Consider the following 19,417-nt stretch of genomic DNA (forward strand, 5'->3'; position numbering starts at 1 on the left):
TGCCCAAAGAGCTCACACGAGTCAAATGAACTGGACTTTGGGAGTCAGACATGTTTGGGTACGGTCCACAGTGCCTAGCATGAGGTCGTCCTAAGACTGCCCCATACAAATACCCCACTGACTGATAAAGTCCTACTGCTGGAACATGTCTAAGTCCTCAACGTCTCCACAATGATGTGTTTTTAGATAATCTTGAGGCAGTGATTTCATTGTTGAACTCTGAGTCATTTTGGTGCCAGAAATGTGTCCTACTAAAGTCACACCTCTGCTAGACTCCTCCACCAGCAGCACAGTTTGGGCTTCCTCTTTTTAAAAAAATAAAAATAAAATCAACCAACAAAATGGAGATGATAAACAAGAAGAATGTGAATTGTTACCAGAGCCATATGAACACATTACTTTAGTAACCAAGCATCAGAACAGGGAAGAAAGGGGATTTAAGTGACCTCGAACGTGGCATGGTTGTTGGTACCAGACGGGCTGGGATTTTCACACAACCATCTCTAGGGTTTACAGAGAATGGTCCGAAAAAAGAGAAGATGGCCAATAAGCGGCAGCTGTCTGAATGAAAATGCCTTGTTGATGTCAGAGGTCAGAGGATGATGGACAGACTGGTTGAATGGGTGACTGTGTGATACCATCAGGTCAATATGGACCAACATCTTTGGGGAACGTTTCCGACACCTTGTTGAAACGATTGAGAAAATAATGATTGCAAATATTAGTCTGGCTGACAAAATAATTTGATAACCAACCAGGAGGGAGAGTTATCTGGGCACAGGGGTCCACGTATGACACGTAAAGGTCTGTGTGAAGTCACTCACTTTGGCAGCATTGATCACCGTAGCTGTGTACGACTGTGCGTTGTCACCACAAGCTCCTCCACGAGACTGGTGACATCTGATCAACTACAAAAAAGTAAAAAAATAAAAAAATACACGTTAGACCCCCCCCCCCCCCAAAAAAAAAAACCCTCATCAGAAGAGGAGGAATTTTAAAGGGGTTATTAAGATCTTCCAAAGGCACAAATTCTGGTTTGCGCTTAAGAATGTCTTCAAATAGATTTACGCAAACAGCCTACAAGCAACAATTCAATTAAAAAAAAGACTTCAACTTATCCTTCCCAGTACGACTATTAACGTCCAAAAATAGATGGAAACAATTATTTACACAAACAGCGGCCCCATCTGTCGAGTATCTGAGTGGATAAATGTCATCAGAACAGAACATGTGAAAAGCAGCTCACAACGGACGGCGGAATACTCTGCTTTCTGTAGATGCTCAACAACCCCATTAAACAGAGTAAAACAAATCTCCAGTGTGTCTGCTGAGTTTCAAAATATTATCATCTCCAGTGGATTCTTCTTGGAATGAGCTGTTTATCCAGACAGATTAATGAGGCCCAGAGAAGATAAAATGCATTTTCTGGACTGTAAATATGTCGCTTTTATGATAAGGTACTTCTACAAACTGACCCACCTTGTTCTCGGCGTAGGCCAGCCAGCGGCTTCCCAGAGCGATTGGGTTGAGGCTGGGACCCGGGCAGGGATAGCAACCTGAAACGACACGATCTGGCTGAAAACGAGCAAGAGCAGCACTCATTAAATGTACAAAACCTTTGCCAAGGGCGGAAACATCTTATATTAAGGAAACGCATCGCTGGTCCATTTAACTACATGTCCGCCGTAAGGACGGTCAACCATCTGCTGATGCTACTCTGCCACTGGATGCACACCAAACTGATCCTTTCTGCCAAATAAGCTTCTTTTGAAACATACATTTTGATTTGGTGACAGTTCAGGTCCTGATAGCATGCTTTGCCACATCCAACAGATTATGGAACTGCACAAGTTTAGTCAGGTATGGGAGCGTACACCAGTGCTGCACCTCAACACATCCACGACACCACAGAACCCCTTTGGATCCTGGATGGCAACCACCCAGGCAGACAACAGATCCTCACATCTCTAAAATAACCATCTACCTGCTACAGTAGGTGAAACATGAGCATCCCCTTGACCTTCTCCAGCTACTGGGTCCTCAACACTCAGGCACCTGCATGCTGGATCATGTAGACAGAACCGGACCACATGACCAGATGTTGAATCTGAAGTTCCATCAAAATGCAAGTGATCCTCCTCATCTTAGTCCCGCTTAGTAACCATGCGTTTGACACAAAGTCAATCCAGTAGTACCCAAGGATCATCCAAAGAGATCTTGTACCAAAGACACCCAGTCAGGCAGGCAGCACCATAAGTTAAGTGAGGCAGCTAAACATAGCTTCCACACAAGGACCTCTATTCTGGAAAAGCTTTAAATGTTAGAGTCCTTCCCTGGAATCTGACAGCAGATAATCAAAGGTACAAGTTCAATACTCAGACTGCATACAAACACCTTTCTGATGGCCGAGGCCAGGAAGTCATTTAAAACCTGGATTTTATTGTTGTTCCAGGACAATCGCAAACCCAAACACTCCAATTCCTCACTCAGCTTCTGAAATGGTGCAATCGTAGAATCACTGATTCTTGAACGATCACAGCATGGTCCACACAACTGAGACAAGTAAACTTTACCTGGACACCAAAACACATTAACCATTGGTTTCCACAATCCTACTTAATGTTCAGTCCATACTATATATATATATATATATATATATATATATATATATATATATATATATATATATATATACACTCAACAAAAATATAAACGCAACACTTTTGGTTTTGCTCCCATTTTGTATGAGATGAACTCAAAGATCTAAAACGTTTTCCACATACACAGTATCACCATTTCCCTCAAATTTTGTTCACAAACCAGTCTAAATCTGTGATAGCGAGCACTTCTCCTTTGCTGAGATAATCCATCCCACCTCACAGGTGTGCCATACCAAGATGCTGATTAGACACCATGATTAGTGCACAGGTGTGCCTTAGACTGCCCACAATAAAAGGCCACTCTGAAAGGTGCAGTTTTATCACACAGCACAATGCCACAGATGTCGCAAGATTTGAGGGAGCGTGCAATTGGCATGCTGACAGCAGGAATGTCAACCAGACCTGTTGCTTGTGTATTGAATGTTCATTTCTCTACCATAAGCCGTCTCCAAAGGCGTTTCAGAGAATTTGGCAGTACATCCAACCAGCCTCACAACCGTAGACCACGTGTAACCACACCAGCTCAGGACCTCCACATCCAGCATGTTCACCTCCAAGATCGTCTGAGACCAGCCACTCGGACAGCTGCTGAAACAATCGGTTTGCATAACCAAAGAATTTCTGCACAAACTGTCAGAAACCGTCTCAGGGAAGCTCATCTGCATGCTCGTCCTCCTCATCGGGGTCTCGACCTGACTCCAGTTCGTCGTCGTAACCGACTTGAGTGGGCAAATGCTCACATTCGCTGGTGTTTGGCATGTTGGAGAGGTGTTCTCTTCACGGATGAATCCCGGTTCACACTGTTCAGGGCAGATGGCAGACAGCGTGTGTGGCGTCGTGTGGGTGAGCGGTTTTCTGATGTCAATGTTGTGGATCGAGTGGCCCATGGTGGCGGTGGGGTTATGGTATGGGCAGGCGTCTGTTATGGATGAAGAACACAGGTGCATTTTATTGATGGCATTTTGAATGCACAGAGATACTGTGACGAGATCCTGAGGCCCATTGTTGTGCCATACATCCAAGAACATCACCTCATGTTGCAGCAGGATAATGCACGGCCCCATGCTTCAAGGATCTGTACACAATTCTTGGAAGCTGAAAATGTCCCAGTTCTTGCATGGCCGGCATACTCACCGGACATGTCACCCATTGAGCATGTTTGGGATGCTCTGGAACGGCGTATACGACAGCGTGTACCAGTTCCTGCCAATATCCAGCAACTTTGCACAGCCATTGAAGAGGAGTGGACCAACATTCCACAGGCCACAATTGACAACCTGATCAACTCTATGCGAAGGAGATGTGTTGCACTGCATGAGGCAAATGGTGATCACACCAGATACTGACTGGTGTCCCCCCCCAATAAAACAAAACTGCACCTTTCAGAGTGGCCTTTTATTGTGGGCAGTCTAAGGCACACCTGTGCACTAATCATGGTGTCTAATCAGCATCTTGATATGGCACACCTGTGAGGTGGGATGGATTATCTCAGCAAAGGAGAAGTGCTCACTATCACAGATTTAGACTGGTTTGTGAACAGTATTTGAGGGAAATGGTGATATTGTGTATGTGGAAAAAGTTTTAGATCTTTGAGTTCATCTCATACAAAATGGGAGCAAAACCAAAAGTGTTGCGTTTATATTTTTGTTGAGTATATGTATGTATGTGTGTGTGTGTGTGTGTGTGTCCTTTGTTTAACCAGGTAAAAGGTCACTGAGATGAAAATCTCTTCTCCAAGAGTGACCAGACCAAGAAGGCAGCACAACAACATTCTTCATAGTGGCCTTTTATTGTGTGGCCAGCCTGAGGCACACCTGTGCAATAATCATGCTGTCTAATCAGCATCATGATATGTCACACCTGTGAGGTGGGATGGATTATTAAATCCTCACTAACACAGATTTAGACGAACAATATTTGCAAAAATAAATAAATAAAATAAAATAGGTCTTTTGTGTATATAGAAAATGTTTTAGATCTCTGAGTACAGCTCATGAAAAATGGGAGCAAAAACAAAAGTGTTATGTTTATATTTTTGTTCAGTACACACACACACACACACACACACACACACACACACACACACACACACACACACACACACACACACACACGCACGCTTCAATACATAAAATAAAATCACAGCACCCAGCCAACATGGGATACAGGTGCAGTTTCTAAAATGCCATCATAAAAACTTTTAAAAGCAGTCACACTGACCAAGGAAGTTTTCCTCATAATTGACGTAACCCCCCCCCCCCCCCCGCCCCCAGAGAGATCAGTTCTGACATTTCAGTTCAGCCTGTAACTTATTACATGTGGATGTAGCAGCATATTTAAAAGCTTTTTTTTCAAACTCTGTTCTCACTCTGAGAATGAGAGTGAAGGTCATATTGATTTTGGGTTCTCGACATGTAGGTAGACAGATAAGGAGGAACTATGCCAAGAATCGTTTTTATATATAAAGATCAACGATTGAGAGAACCTGTGTACACAGAGGGACGACCAAATGGCAATAACATATAAAATATAATGATGGTAGTGATAGCCACAGCCAGTAAAAAATAAATAAATAAAAAAAATAAACACAGAGCACAGTGGTACACAGCATCTAATTTAAGATACTGATCAGGGCCAGTCAAAAACTATAAATCACCATAATCCAGCAGAGGTTAAAAAAAAAAAAATTAAAAAAAAAGTTGCTGATATTCAAGTAAGGCCTCATCTTGAGGGAGAAACTGGATCTGTTCCTAAAGAAGAAACCCAATTTGACTTTCAACCTGAAGACAAGGTTTTCACTGTGTGATTTGAAAGACAGATTCTGATCAGTGATGATACCAAAATACTTGTACGATGTGACTATTTCAATTTCAATCCTGAGTCATTGAGCTCTTAGGAAGATTTGAAAACAACACACATTTATATTTTCCTGTATTTAACACTAGTTTGAGTTGACTTAAGTGGGTCTGAACAACGTCAAATCAGACTCCAGGTGTTCCAGAGTTTTGGCTACTGAGGAGGAGGAACAACTGAACAACTTGACTGAATTGCCTGCATAGAAATGGTGAGCAGCATTCGATAAAATTGCCACAAAGACTGTTTACATATATCGAAAACAACAATGGCTCCAGAATTTAACCTTGGGGCACGCCCTTTGACACAGGGTGGAAGGCAGAGCAAGAATCAACAAATTGGGCACACTGAGATCTAGCTGACAACTAGTAATCTCATACACAAAAAGTCCTTAAAGGATTTCATTGTGTCAGTAAAAAGGTGCAGGACTACTTTGTGTCCCTAGGGTGAATAAAAAGTCTGTGGGTCACAGAGCTTTCTCTTATTGTGTCCTAGTTCTGTGGAATGATGTCCCTGCATCAATAAAACAGCCAGATTCTGTGGAGACTTTCATGTACAGACTTAAGATGCACTTATTTTCCCTTTCGTATGGCTAGCATACTGGCATAGTAGGTTACTATGCTTTTTACCCTTGATCTAAACTCTGGGTCTATTGGTGAAACTTAGGACCAGCAGCCGCAATCACCTTAGAAATTTTGCTGCTTTCCTGTCGATTTACTCCTGATGAATTATACGTTAGGTGCAGTTTTTATGGTCACCTGATTATGCTCTTCTTCTCTCTGTCTGAAGAACAGATAATGCTGCATGGCACTGCAGGACTGAGTGCTACAAACCAGGAACAGGCCCACTGACGGCATGAGGAATGCTGGATGACCCCTGCCTATGGTGCAAATGCCTGCATGGTATTCTCATCAAATTCATCTTCTTTTCTTTTCCTATGTTATGTTGTTTGAGTTCCTGCTTTGTGTTTTTTCAGCTTTACTGTTAGAATGCCCCAAGCAGAGGGTCACTCCTTTGAGTCTGGTCTGCTTGAGTGTTCTTCCTCAAATCATCAGAGGGAGTTTTTCCTTACCACTGTCATCTGTGTGCTTGCTCTAGAGGTTAGTAAGGTTAGATCTTACTTGCATGAAGTCCTTTCAGGCAGCTTTGTTGTGATTTGGCCTTTGTATAAGCAAAATATATTGAAATTGAATAGTTGAAAAACCAGCCTGTAGCATACTCAGATAAGCCAACATCTTTCTGTCAAGAGAAGCATTGCACAGTGCAGGAACCAGAACACACCCCTGACATACTCCAGCATTAACTTTGAACAAGTGAGAGACTCTGCGGGTCACCTGAATTCTCAGGGTGTCTCACAAAGCTGACCAACTGAACCAAATACTTTGCAAGATGTTGCAGAGAATGGCAGATGGTTGATTAATTTGGTTGTGAAATCCGAATTGGTCTGACCACTGAGCAGCAACCTGCTGGCACAGAATCCTATCAAGAAAAACCCTTGCCAGTGCCTTGCTTGGCATGGAGAGCAGTGTAACGTCCATAGAGTTGTTGCAATCCAGGCAATCACCTTTACATTCCAGTGAGGGACAACACTTCCTTTCTTACTGTCTGTTGAGATTATACCAATCTTCCAAATGGAAGCAGACATTTTGCAAAACCATGCAAACAGCATCTTCAGCCACCAGAAGACAGATACCAGATGTAAGCGTCAAACTCGTTTTTGGCTAGCTGGTAGTCCTGGTGTACACGTGTCTCCTCATGTCTATGTAGCATTCATCCAATCCAGTTGAACATACAAAAATGTTTATTCCATAAAACAGAAAAAAGCTGCCACAGCAATCTGTAGATGAATGATATTACCTCAGGTTCATGCAAAGTATGTGCAGGACATAGACACAGGCACAGTACGAAAACCGTTTGACTCCACAGCTGGTAAGCTTCCAACTGCTCTGCATAACTGCAAAAAAAAAAAAAAAAACCTACTAACCTCACAAAGTCCCTTCTTAAAGCTACAGTAACTAAATAACTGTAATTACACATTATATAAAAATAACGTTTTGAGTTGTAGCAATAATCAATTATTATTAACAGAAGCGTAATAATTCTAAATATATGCTGAACATAAAATAAAGGAAGAAATATGCAGTCTTGAACTCATAAAAGAAACAATCAGAACTTGTCTCATACATACCCGGCCCCTAATTGTTCTCTAGGCTTAGAAACAATTAACAACATTAAATAGAAAGAGACAAGGGCACTGAAGTCTTCTGTCTTCTGATGTCAGAAGTTACTAGCACATGACATACTGTTGGAGTGCAGTCTTTACCACTGCCTCATCTCAAACTGCCTCCAGAAGGAGACAGACCTTTGTGATGGGTCTATCTAGTTCACTTGTCTTCGTCTTAACACAAACTCGGCGAACAAGTCCATGTTCATCTGGTATCGACTGGATGACCTTGCCGATCACCCAGGAGTTCCTTGGTGCAGTGTCATCCACAAGTAAAACGATGTCTCCTGGCATAAAATTTCGAGACACACGTGACCACTTCTGACGTGTTTGAAGCTCAGGGAGGTACTCCCTTACCCAGAGTTTCCAAAATAGGTCTGCCATGTACTGGACCTGTCGCCACCTTCATCACGCATAAAGATCCTCTTTCTGAAAAAGTCCTGGAGGTAAACATGGCTTAGTCCTCAATAAAACAGGAGGTGGTTGGGGGTAAGTGCTTCCAGGTCATACGGGTCACTGGAGGGTGTGGTAATGGGTTGACTGTTCAAGATAGCTTCAACTTCACAAAGAAGCGTGTGAAGGCTCTCTTCATCTAGACTCTGGGTCCTTAAAGTGGCAGTAAGGATTTTTCTGATGGACCTGATTAAATACTCCCATACTCCTCCTTGGTGTGAAGCAGCAGGTGGGTTGAACATCCACTTAATACCATGCTGGAGCAAAGTGCTCTCTATTTTGGAGGTATTCCACTCTTGGATGGCCTTTTTGAGTTCCCGCTCTGCCCCACAAAATTGGTCCCATTGTCTGAACGCAACTCTGACACTTGGCCTCTTCTAGCAATGAATCTACGGAGTGCATGTATGAAAGAGTCAGTGTCAAGGGATGCTGAGACTCCTTTTGCTCAGACTTGCCCTGAAGCTCACCATAATTTTGTGAAGCTGTTGTTTCTGTTGGTTGTCACTGGTGGATAGTCCGATCTCTGATCTTTGCTCCTTTCTCTTCTTTGCTAAACACAGAAATGTGTCTTTCACCTTGAGGATCCATGCTACAGCTTTCTTAAGGCGGGTCCATGAGGAATAATGCTCTGTTAATTGTGTCATAGCATCCATGCTTTGTGTCAGTGGAACAACATTGACTGCTGCATTTCTCTTAATCTCAGGATCTACTGCTGTGAGGTCTTTCAGGTGATCTGGGTTTTCTGGCCAGCTTTCAGTTGACGCTGTGAGAAAGTCTGGTCCCAAAATCCAGGTTCGGTTTTGCACAAAGGCCTCTACTTTCTGTCCTCTCAAAGCATAATTGGCTGGATTTAAACCCGAGATGACGTGCCTCCACTGAGAAGCTGAAGATATCTTCACTATTTCTGACACGCGGTTGGCCACAAATGTGCGGAACCTTGTCCTCTCACTGTTAACATATTTCAGCACAGACGTACTGTCTGTCCAGAACACAGAGTCTGCAAGCTGCAGCTGAAGCTCTATTCTTAACATCATGTCCATGCGTCCAGCCATGGTTGCTGCTGTTAGCTTCAGGTGAGGATTGGTAGTAGGATTGAGTGGAGCAACCCTAGCCTTTCCCATTACAAAGGCACAATGGACCTGGTTGGTACTGTTCTGCTGGACAAGGTAGGTCACTGTGCCATAACCCTCCTCACTAGCATCACAGAAATGATGAAGCTGAGAAAGTGATGGATCTCCAAAATGTATGGGTTTGAAACACCTGTCCACTCCAAAGTTGGCTAGCAGCTGCAGTTGCTGTATCCAGTTAGACCACTGCTGAACAAAATGACATGGAAGTACATCATCCCAGTTCAACTTTAGCCTGCAGAGCTCTTGCAACATCTTTTTTGCTGGTAAAATCACTGGTGCCAGTATTCCGAGTGGATCGTAGATGGAACTTATCATGGACAGAATGTTTCGTCTGGTGGGCACTTTGTCTTGGATGACTATTCTGAATTTGAATTGGTCAGACTGGATGCACCACTGTACTCCCAATGCTCTCTCTATGGGGAGTGAGTCTTGATCCATATCGAGATCTTTCACTTCCTTAGCTATCTCCTCATGGGGTATGACTGCAAGAACTGTCTTGCAGTTGCTAATCCACTTTAAGTTAAAACCTCCCTGGTGACAGATCGCTTTCAGGTTGTGGCACAGCAAGACAGCCTCTTCCTGCTGACTGACTTGAGGCAGTCGTCAACATAAAAGTTGTGCAATACAGTGTCAACTACTGTAGTGTCAAACAGATCCCTGTTGTCTTCAGCACATCGTCTTAATGCATAGCTAGTACAACTTGGTGAGGAGGTGGCCCCAAACAAGTGCACAACCATTCTGTACTCCTCCAAATCCTTGCTTGTGTCACCATTTGGCCACCATAGAAACCGCAGCAAGTCAGCATCATCTGGTGGGACCTTTATTTGATGAAACATGGCCTCCACATCAGCCATGAGAACCACTGGTTCTTGGCGGAATCAGGCGATGACTCCAATCAGGGTACTGGTGAGGTCTGGCCCTTGAAGTAGTTGGTCATTAAGAGAGGTTCCCTGGTACAAAGCACCACAATCAAACACCACGCGTAGCTTGTGTTTTTTAGGATGGTACACTCTGTGGTGTGGAATGTACCAGACCTTTCCATCCTTGCGGCTGATTTCATCATCCGGAATCTTCACAGCATAGCCCTTTGTGATCATATCACTCATAAAGGTGATATAGTCCTCACGAAAAGAAGCGTTCTTGAAAAACCTTTTCCTCATGTTCAAGGCACGTTGCTCTGCCATACCGCGGTTGTTGGGCATGCAGAGCTCCTTGTTTTTCAGAGGTAAGTTGATACAGTAATGACCTTCTATCAGTTTGGCAGACTGTGAGACACTGTCCATAAATTTGAGGTTTTCCTGTGACATCTCCTGCTGTTCATCAGGGCTACCCTCAGGGAAGTCATATTTGAACTGTTGGTTCCACAGCTCATCCAGCTTGGCTACAGATATCCTGTTTGATGTAGCATGTACTATACCATCCTTTGTTACCTCACAGCTGCCCTCTCTCAAAGGTCCATTCACTGTCCAGCCAAGAATAGTTCCGACTACGTAAGGCCCGTTATTAACACTCTTGATGACCTCTTCTGGCTCCATAGCCTTTGGCACATTCGTTCCAATCAGCGGACCTATTTCTGCATCAATGTGAGGGATATGCACCCCCTGCAGATGAGGCCATCCGTCGACGTCCTCTTGCAGTGGAATGTTTCTTTTATCAGCTGGTATTGTGACTTGAGAAAAGACCTTGCAGCTCTATGAAGTTGCAGCCTTCCATATTGCTCACCTCTATGCCTGATACAAGATGGCTGGGAACAGTCTTTTGTTCTCCTATAGTAGTTAAGAGAATGTTGATTTTCTTTCCACAAAGGTTTAGTACAAAATGTGGCAGTACTGCCTGGATCCAAGAAAGCATAGGAATGAACCACTTTACTACCCTTCTTGGCCTTTACTTGGACTGGAATGATGGCTAGGATACTGTCTGTGTCACTGGCCCCTGTGCCCAAACAGAATGTGTTAGCTGTACTCACAAACCCACTAGTTACAGAGAGTTTTTCAGCATCAACTTGGGAGTCTTCCTTCATCGTTAACTTTTCTTTACTCTTCATGTGCAACAAAGTGGGATGTGTCAATGAGCACAGTTCACAGCTTAGTTTCTCTGTGCAGAGCTTGCTCATATGCCCTTGTTTCAAGCAACTGAAGCACAATCCTTTTCCACAAAGAAAGTCTAACTTCTCTTTGTGAAGGGTTTTTCCTCATTTTCTTACAGTTTGCCATACCATGCTCACCTTGACAAAAAAGACAGGATTTTATGAAGGCACCGTCAGAACTGAAAGGAAACTTCTTGCTCACTTTGACATCTGTGTTGACACCTGTCTGATTGGTGACAGGTGTCGCAGTTGTGAAAATTGTTTACTTAGTTTTCCTTTCTGCCATGAGGATAACTGTTGACTTGGTTTGTCCCTTGCTGATATCCTTTATATCTCCAAACACAGGATGTAGTTCTACCTTGACTTGTTTGTTAATAAACTTCACAAGGTCTTGAAACTTTGGTCTTTGAGACTTTGTTTCTTGAATGTCAAAAGCAATGCTTCTCCACTTCTCTCTCAACTTATATGGAAGATTGTTGACAATGGCATGCATGTTGGCGATATTATCCAACTCCTCCATATACTCCATATCCATGATTGCGTTTCCATAGCTGGTGAGATAGAGAGCAAGCACATTAAGAGCTTCACCATCGTCTGCCTTGACTGCAGGCCAACTTAAAGTCTTGTTAATGTAAGCCACAAAAATCCTATATTCATTTCCGAAATGCTCCTTTAAGAGTTTCTTTGCCGCCTCGTAACCCTGATCTGGTTCCATATGCAAACAACTCCGAATTAAGTCTTGTGGCTGGCTGCTGGTGTACTGTTCCACAAAGTACAGGAGGTCCTTGCTGCTCTCTGTTTTGCTCTCCACACCATGCTCGAATGGATCACCTTCAAAGACAGGGATATTTTGAGGTGGTAGAGTAGAAAGCTTTTGATGCTTCACCAGAAACTCTGTGGTATCATTTTGTTGCTGCATCACAGTGGCCAAAGGGTTTGCTGTGTCCTCGGAGTGGTTACTTAACATGTCGGAGTGATGGACTTCACCTGCGGCTTGAGGTCTTAATGGAGCAGGATTACTGAAGAGTGGCCTTGGATTACGTACATGGCCTGTATTCCTTGAATGCTCTGAATCATCACTTTGTTCATCATCTGATCCCTCAAACTCCTGTAAAACTTTGAGTTTAGCATCTGCAGCAGCCAAAGCAGTCTGGATCTCAAGCTCTTCTTTCTCAGCCTTGAGCTTAGCTTCTTGCTCTTCCAAAGCATGTTTTTGTCTGAGTCCTGCTGCTTGTGCTATAAGTGCAGCCTTTTCAAGTTCAGCCTTCAAACGTGCAGAAGAGGCAGAGGATGTTCGCGAATGGGCAGAACTTGACTTAGATCTTTTGGACTTTCCGGATGCTGCTACTGATATGCTGTCTGTGGGGCGCACATCTTCATTTATTTTCCTAGCTTCCTCCATGCGCTCATAAACATCCTTTATCCATTTATCCACATCATCACAAAAGTCTCTAAATACAGTTGCCTTTGGTTCAAACCAGTTCTGCTGACCATTGTTCATGGCTTCTTCTGTGTCAATCTGCTGAAGTAGTGCTTTAACAGAGATATTGAACTCACAAAACTCTCCAAAGACTTGAGTAAACTCCACAAGAAACTTCGTCTTTATCACCTCCAAATTGCCATTAAGTGAAGAATCTCATTCTTTTTTGCAGTGAGTTGACCCAGTTTAGTTTTCCTTTGGCTTATTTTTCTTTGCAGTGTTTCTTCCATACCTTTGGCTGTTGACTTCAGTTCCCGTTTTTCCACTTTGGCTGGGTCATTATCCATCTCCATGATGTCTTGTTAACTTAACAAAGCAGTGCTGTCTCTGAAAGTCGGGAACAAAAGCTGTACTTCGCACGTCGTTAGCAGCTAATTTGCATAAACGTTCGCAAATAGATCCATTGTCATTCCACAAGCACTTCCCACAGTCACCAGAAATGGGTTCCAGTATTCATTCCAGAGGCTTTGATTTCTTTTCCACTCCAAAACTCTTGACAACAAGGAGCTGGGTTTTCGTACTAATGTAAGAGTCAAACTCGTTTTTGGCTAGCTGGTAGTCCTGGTGTACACGAGTCTCCTCATGTCTATGTAGCATTCATCCAATCCAGCTGAACATACAAAAATGTTTATTCCAAAAACCAGAAAAAAGCTGCCACAGCAATCTGTAGATGAATGATATTACCTCAGGTTCATGCAAAGTATGTGCAGGACATAAACACAGGCACGATACGAAAACCGTTCGACTCCATAGCTGGTAAGCTTCCAACTGCCCTGCGTAACTGCAAAAAAAAAAAATTACTAACCTCACGAAGTCCATTCTTAAAGCTACAGTAACTAAATAACTGTAATTACACATTATGTCAAAAATAAAGTTTTGAGTTGTAGCAATAATCAATTATTATTAACAGAAGCATAATAATTCTAAATATATGCTGAACATAAAATACAGTCTTGAACTTATAAAAGAAACAACAATCAGAACTTGTCTCATACACCAGAGATGGCATGAATATCAGCTTTATACAAAGTAACCAGCCTAACCAAAGTGTATAGCAGCGTCATCTGCCCAAACCACACCAGCACTTGCCCTAATGCTGGACTTACGAGAAGACCAAGGGTCATTAGACTACAAATGGTGTATCAGCTGCTCACAGATTCCTCTGTATAAGATGTCTCTTTGTCTAGCCTCATTGGCATCACAGACTGCCAAGGATGCTCCTGGTGTCCATCTGCATTAGCCACTTCAAGTTGGGACCTGGGTTCCACTGTGCAGTGGATGACACCACAGCACAGCACCAACTGCCACCATCCAGACACAGGGACTTGAGTTCCCTCTGGTGGTTTCTCCTTTTCCAGGGATGAAGATCCAAATGGGTTTCTCACCAACCTTTTCATAACACACACCATACTCTGATGGAAAGCAGCAGTGATAACCTCATGGAGTGCAGAAACACTTTTCCCACGTTTGCTATGCTGGAGTGCTGATACTGCCACCAAATTCCCAAAAGGACTTTTCTTATCTCCAGATCATGACAGAACATAATTAAAGAAAATATTCTCATTAAAATACAATAAAAAAAAATCTATCACAATTGTGTGATCATGGTAGCAAACGTATATTAAGATTAACATGTTAACATGTTACTTTGGAAAGATATCCGTATCGGGGGAGGTGATGGTCTAGTGGTTAAAGCGTTGGGCTTGAGACCAGAGGATGCTCAGTTCAAATCCCAGCCTGACTGGAAAATCACTAAGCTAGTTGCTCCTGGTGTGTAGTGATCACCTTGTATGGCAGCAGCCTGACATCGGTGTGAATGTGAGGCATTTGGAGTTTGGCTTTGAGCGTCTGATGCTTATGGAAAAGCAAGATATAAATGCAGTCCATTTACCATTTATCCATTTAGTCAACTTAGGCCAGGGTTTCCCTATCCAGATCCTTAGGATTCAAAGTACCATGTTTTCCATTTGTCCCTGAAATACCAGATCAGCTCAGTCAGGTGTGTCCAGACCATCAGCAGCTGGCTGAACAATGGAACAAACATGAGAAACAAGTAATGACCAGTAATTTGGGTCCCAAGGACCAACATTTAGAAACACTGATTTAGGAGGATTCTTTTGACCTTAAAGTTACTTATTTGCCCATAATCATATGAACCCAGACCTGTAATCTATCAGAAAGCAGTGTTTTCATTAGTAGAGTTTCATTAGCAGTTCCTTCAGTGAAAAATTATTTTGATGAAAACTTGTCAAGATAGCAGCCGTTAACTCATTATGTAAAAAACAGTAAAAAAGCATACTTTGGTAAATAAAGCAAGACTTGGGTAAAGGCCATGATAAAATGCCTGCCAGAAAACACAAATGAAAACATATTGAGGGATTCTCACAGGCCTCGTCCCTGGAGAATGTCTCTGAGTGTCTTAAACCAGTAACGTGTTTGTGGGGAGTCTCCTGCTCGGGAAGATAAATGGGAATATAATGAGCGCACAAACACAGTCTGACCTAATGGAGACTGTGGTACCCAATAAACTGAGGATGGCTCCTGTGCGATTGACCACCACAGTAACAGATGCCAACATTTTCACAGGCACAACCCCCATAAGATTTCAACAAAAATAGTAACTGATAATCCAGAGTGACTAACAAAGGCGTGCTTTCACAAACAGAAAAATGCATTCTGAATCATAAGAATGTTTTCAGGCTACTCAAATGTGGAACATGTTTGTCAAAAGCCAAAAACATCACTCCAAGTAGAGTTACATCTAAAATGTCTATCAGACAACAGAGGTCAGTCCAGTAGGACCTGAGGACCATTGGTGCAGGTGTTTATTCCAGGAATCTGTACCATAAGGATCTTTCAAGGACTGCGCGTTTGTTGGTGTGCAACATTCCCACTTTCAATAAACACACGCAAGCATCTCTGGATCAACAATGGATGAAAATTTTCTCCACATCCACATTCCATATGGGAATCGATTAAGAGACAATCTGTCTGCAAATTTGGGAGCACCCTGCCAGTCTGCATCACAGCCCCCTGAAAAATCTAGTTGGTGACACTTTGGAAAAACACATAGTTGCAGTCACAACACTGTTCTGCAATACTTGCAGAGGCACTGTGGCACAATGTGCACAACGGTGGCACCACTGTTGTGGGATGGTTGCGCGTATAAGAAATGAATTTACAAGAAAGTCTTACTTTTTTCACAAAATAACAAGATTGCAGTTGGAATCAATAACATGTTACAGGAGTTAGTTAGCTCAATGGATAAGGCGCTGGCCTGCCAATATGTAGACCTGGGTTTGAATCATGCACTTGCTACATATCTGTGTATTGGACAAGACAATCTGTATTGTGTCAGTCCACCCAGCTGTAAGAAATGGGTTACTGCTTTTGGCTGAGAAACTAAATGTGAGACATCATTGAAAGGGTTTTGAGCATCTGCAAGATGGAATAGTGGTATCGAAATGAAGTCCCTCGCATGTTGTGCAAATAACGGAAAACTGTTTTCCCCTCCAAAATCATTGCAACAGTCACCGACGTGCACACCTCTGCAGCCCAAAGTGGCACCACTGTGGTACACTTCTGTAAAACCAGTCACTGCTTGTATTTTCAACATGCTCAGGATACGCTCGCAGCCCGATTTTCAGCCCATGAGACATCGCAGACACCCATCGAGAGAATGTGGCGCGTCTTCCAGTGACATTTTGTCTTGAACCTGTGGCAGTCCAGTCTGTGGACTGGAGCTTATATGACACATTGATAAACAGTTTGGTTCCCGTAATGGTGATCAAGCCTACACCAATTACAAATTTAGCATTGTTGTCCATCCTGAGTCAAGGCAGAGGTGATTAGGTTTGGAGGCAGATCTGGATCAAGCATCAAGCTTCTGTTTCTTGTGAGATTCCGTACCGGCACTCAACGGCCTGGCCTTGTTTGACGTAGGTGCTCCGGTGTAGACGCTGAGAAACTCATCAATCAGTCGTGAGGTCCAAACAACCCTTCCAAGACCACAAGGATGGTCTTGACCAGCTTCATTTTTAAGTTGGTACTGGAGGTCCAGCGCTCCTGCTTTCAGGTGTCAAAAAACAGATCGAAGGATGTTTTCAGTTGTGAAAATGCACAGTTTGAGTTTGTGCCGGACATATTCACGTGCACACACACACGAACACACAGAGTGAGCTAATGTGAGTCCATGTGCGGGTGCTGAAGTGGGTCGTTGACAACAATTTAGTGCTTGGGGAGCGCAGATGAGGTGAAGGCAGACAGTAATTTAGTGTGCTGTGTTAGCAAAGGGGCGGGGGGCGGTGTGTGTGTGTGTGGGGGGTGGGGGGGTGGGGGGTGGGGGGTGTTGAGGTAAGCCACAAGGGCTGCTGGTAAAGCCAGAGAAGCCTTTTGTGTCTCTCCAAGGCCAAGGGGAGCTCAGGCGGTGAGATAACATGTGTTTGACATCCTGGGTGGAGACCAGGGGGCTGATGGAGAGGCACTGATGGGGGAGGAAGGAAACAGACATGATGGGAAATCAAAGGAGGACACAGCAGGGTTCAGGCTGTGGACGGCTGAGATCCGAAGAGAGCAACAGCTGCTCACGATATTCCTCTTTTATTATTTATTTGAAAACTTTCTCGAAATGCATTTCCTTAGTAATATATGTGAGAATTTACAAATACGCCCAATAAATGTGAAGCATAAAAGTAAATCGTACAGCTGCTGTTTGAACAGGTGAACTCCAAAAAAGCCAACAAATCTGATTCCTGGTGAGACGATAAAGGAGATGATTCCGACGCTGTGAGGTCATTGAGACACCAACATCGAGATTTATAATGGCGGGAAAACAACAGGTGAACGAACAATATGGACAGATGTTTGTCAGGGATTTTAAAATAATCATTCAAAACCAAAACAGGAAGAAAGTCTGTCTTCTCGGGGCTCCATGTCAGATTTGTTTTTTGTGTTTGTGTTTTTGAGACAGACTGAGATTCGTGTAAAGTCTGACTATAGTTTCCATTTTTTATTTGTTGAATTTAAAAGGAAAAAATGAAAAAAAAAATTGACTGGATTGTTTATGAGATTTTTCCGTGATGGGTTTGGTCCGTGGAAAAGGTCTAAAATCCTGATTTCAAGGATGAAAAGGAAAAGGCTGCACCTGGAAAAATGTTTCTGATTCTGACATCAGTGCCGTGAGTCGATTGTCGAGGGTTTGTGCCGGCGTCTTCAAACTGTGTGATTACTGAAACACGCAGTAATACTGCCCCCGCCAGGTCGAAAATGCTGTAGGTACGAAGGCTTCTCCTTCAACAAGATGGAAAGAACTGTTCGCCAGCCCTTAAACAGTTTCACTGGTGTTGGGGGGTGGAGGGTTGAGGAGGGCTGGGAGGTCGAGGGTGAATTGAAGTTAGTGCAGCACATTTGGAAGCTGGCGCAGCATCCTCAGCTACACAGTTTGGGTCCTCAAGAGCAACTAGACCTTCAGTGCAAACGGATCTCACAAACATGACCATCTACTGGACCTGCTGCAGCCAGATGTACCTTGGCCTTGTCCGGTCACCTGAACTTTGGATTGGGATCAGGAAAATGAACCACATGGCCATAATATTGTAGCTGACAGAGATTCATTGATGTCTCCACAAATAACTGCATGTTTGGCACAAAGTCATTCCAACAAGGTTTCTGGAGAAGCCTTCTGCAGCACCAAAGACACTTCAGCTCACTGGAGTCCAGATCTCAGATCCTCACTGGTCCTTAAAAAGAAGGATCTGGTGGTCAGCAGGTTACCAGATCAAGACATCAGGTTTGAACAAAAGTCTTTGTCAGAGTCGTGTTGGCGTCTCCACAGCAGTGAAACGGACACAAACAGAAAGGACAGGACGCATCTCTGCACAGACCGACTCTCAAATCACAGTACTGTCACTTGTACTCTAAGATCGTAAACATCGGACACACTTTAAGTGCTCATAAAACATGAAATGTCCACTGCCGTGTCCCTGAAGAAGGAAGGTAGTGCGGCTCATCCAACGCCAGGACCCTTTGTTTAACGATCTGACTGACCAAACAGCGTTATGAAGAGGAGGCCTCCGTGTTCAGAAGCGATTAATAACTATTGAGCCTGTTTGGTTTCCTGTGGTCCAGACGCTGATAGGGAAGGCGGGTAGACAAAGAGGAGACACATTAAAGGCAGCCAGTATGGTCAGTTTACTCCACTCAAGGACTTAAGTGGACAGCAGTGGTCTTGTAATACAGTCTGGCTTTTCTTTTAGATTCTTCAGGTAAAACCAGTGAGATGCGAGAGCCAAACTGTAAACAGTCCTGAGCTTCAAGAGGAGGCCTCACATAATGTTCTAATGAAAGCTGCAGGAAGCACTGAAACAAATGATCTGCTTTGTGTTTGTTTGGCCTGTGTGGTACCATCATGACAGAGGCATTGATCACGGTCTGCCAAAGTAACGCAGCTGTCCCAGAAAAAGAAAAAAAAAAAAAACAACACCAAACAACGGTGCAGCACTGTAGTCCATGGTCTAGTTTGATATTGCTCAA

At 43.4% G+C, this 19,417-nt stretch overlaps 1 protein-coding gene across 1 annotated transcript in view; it reads right to left on the reverse strand.

Moving 5' to 3' along the window:
- Positions 1-19,417, reverse strand: part of bcas3 (BCAS3 microtubule associated cell migration factor) — a 700,663-nt gene that overhangs the window by 571,774 nt on the left and 109,472 nt on the right. Inside the window, 2 exon segments of the mRNA XM_034169027.1 lie at positions 825-908; positions 1,480-1,556. Coding sequence (XP_034024918.1) covers positions 825-908; positions 1,480-1,556 — 161 coding nt within the window.

Source organism: Thalassophryne amazonica, chromosome 4 (genome assembly GCF_902500255.1).
Source record: "Thalassophryne amazonica chromosome 4, fThaAma1.1, whole genome shotgun sequence".
NCBI classification, from domain to species: Eukaryota; Metazoa; Chordata; class Actinopteri; order Batrachoidiformes; family Batrachoididae; genus Thalassophryne; species Thalassophryne amazonica.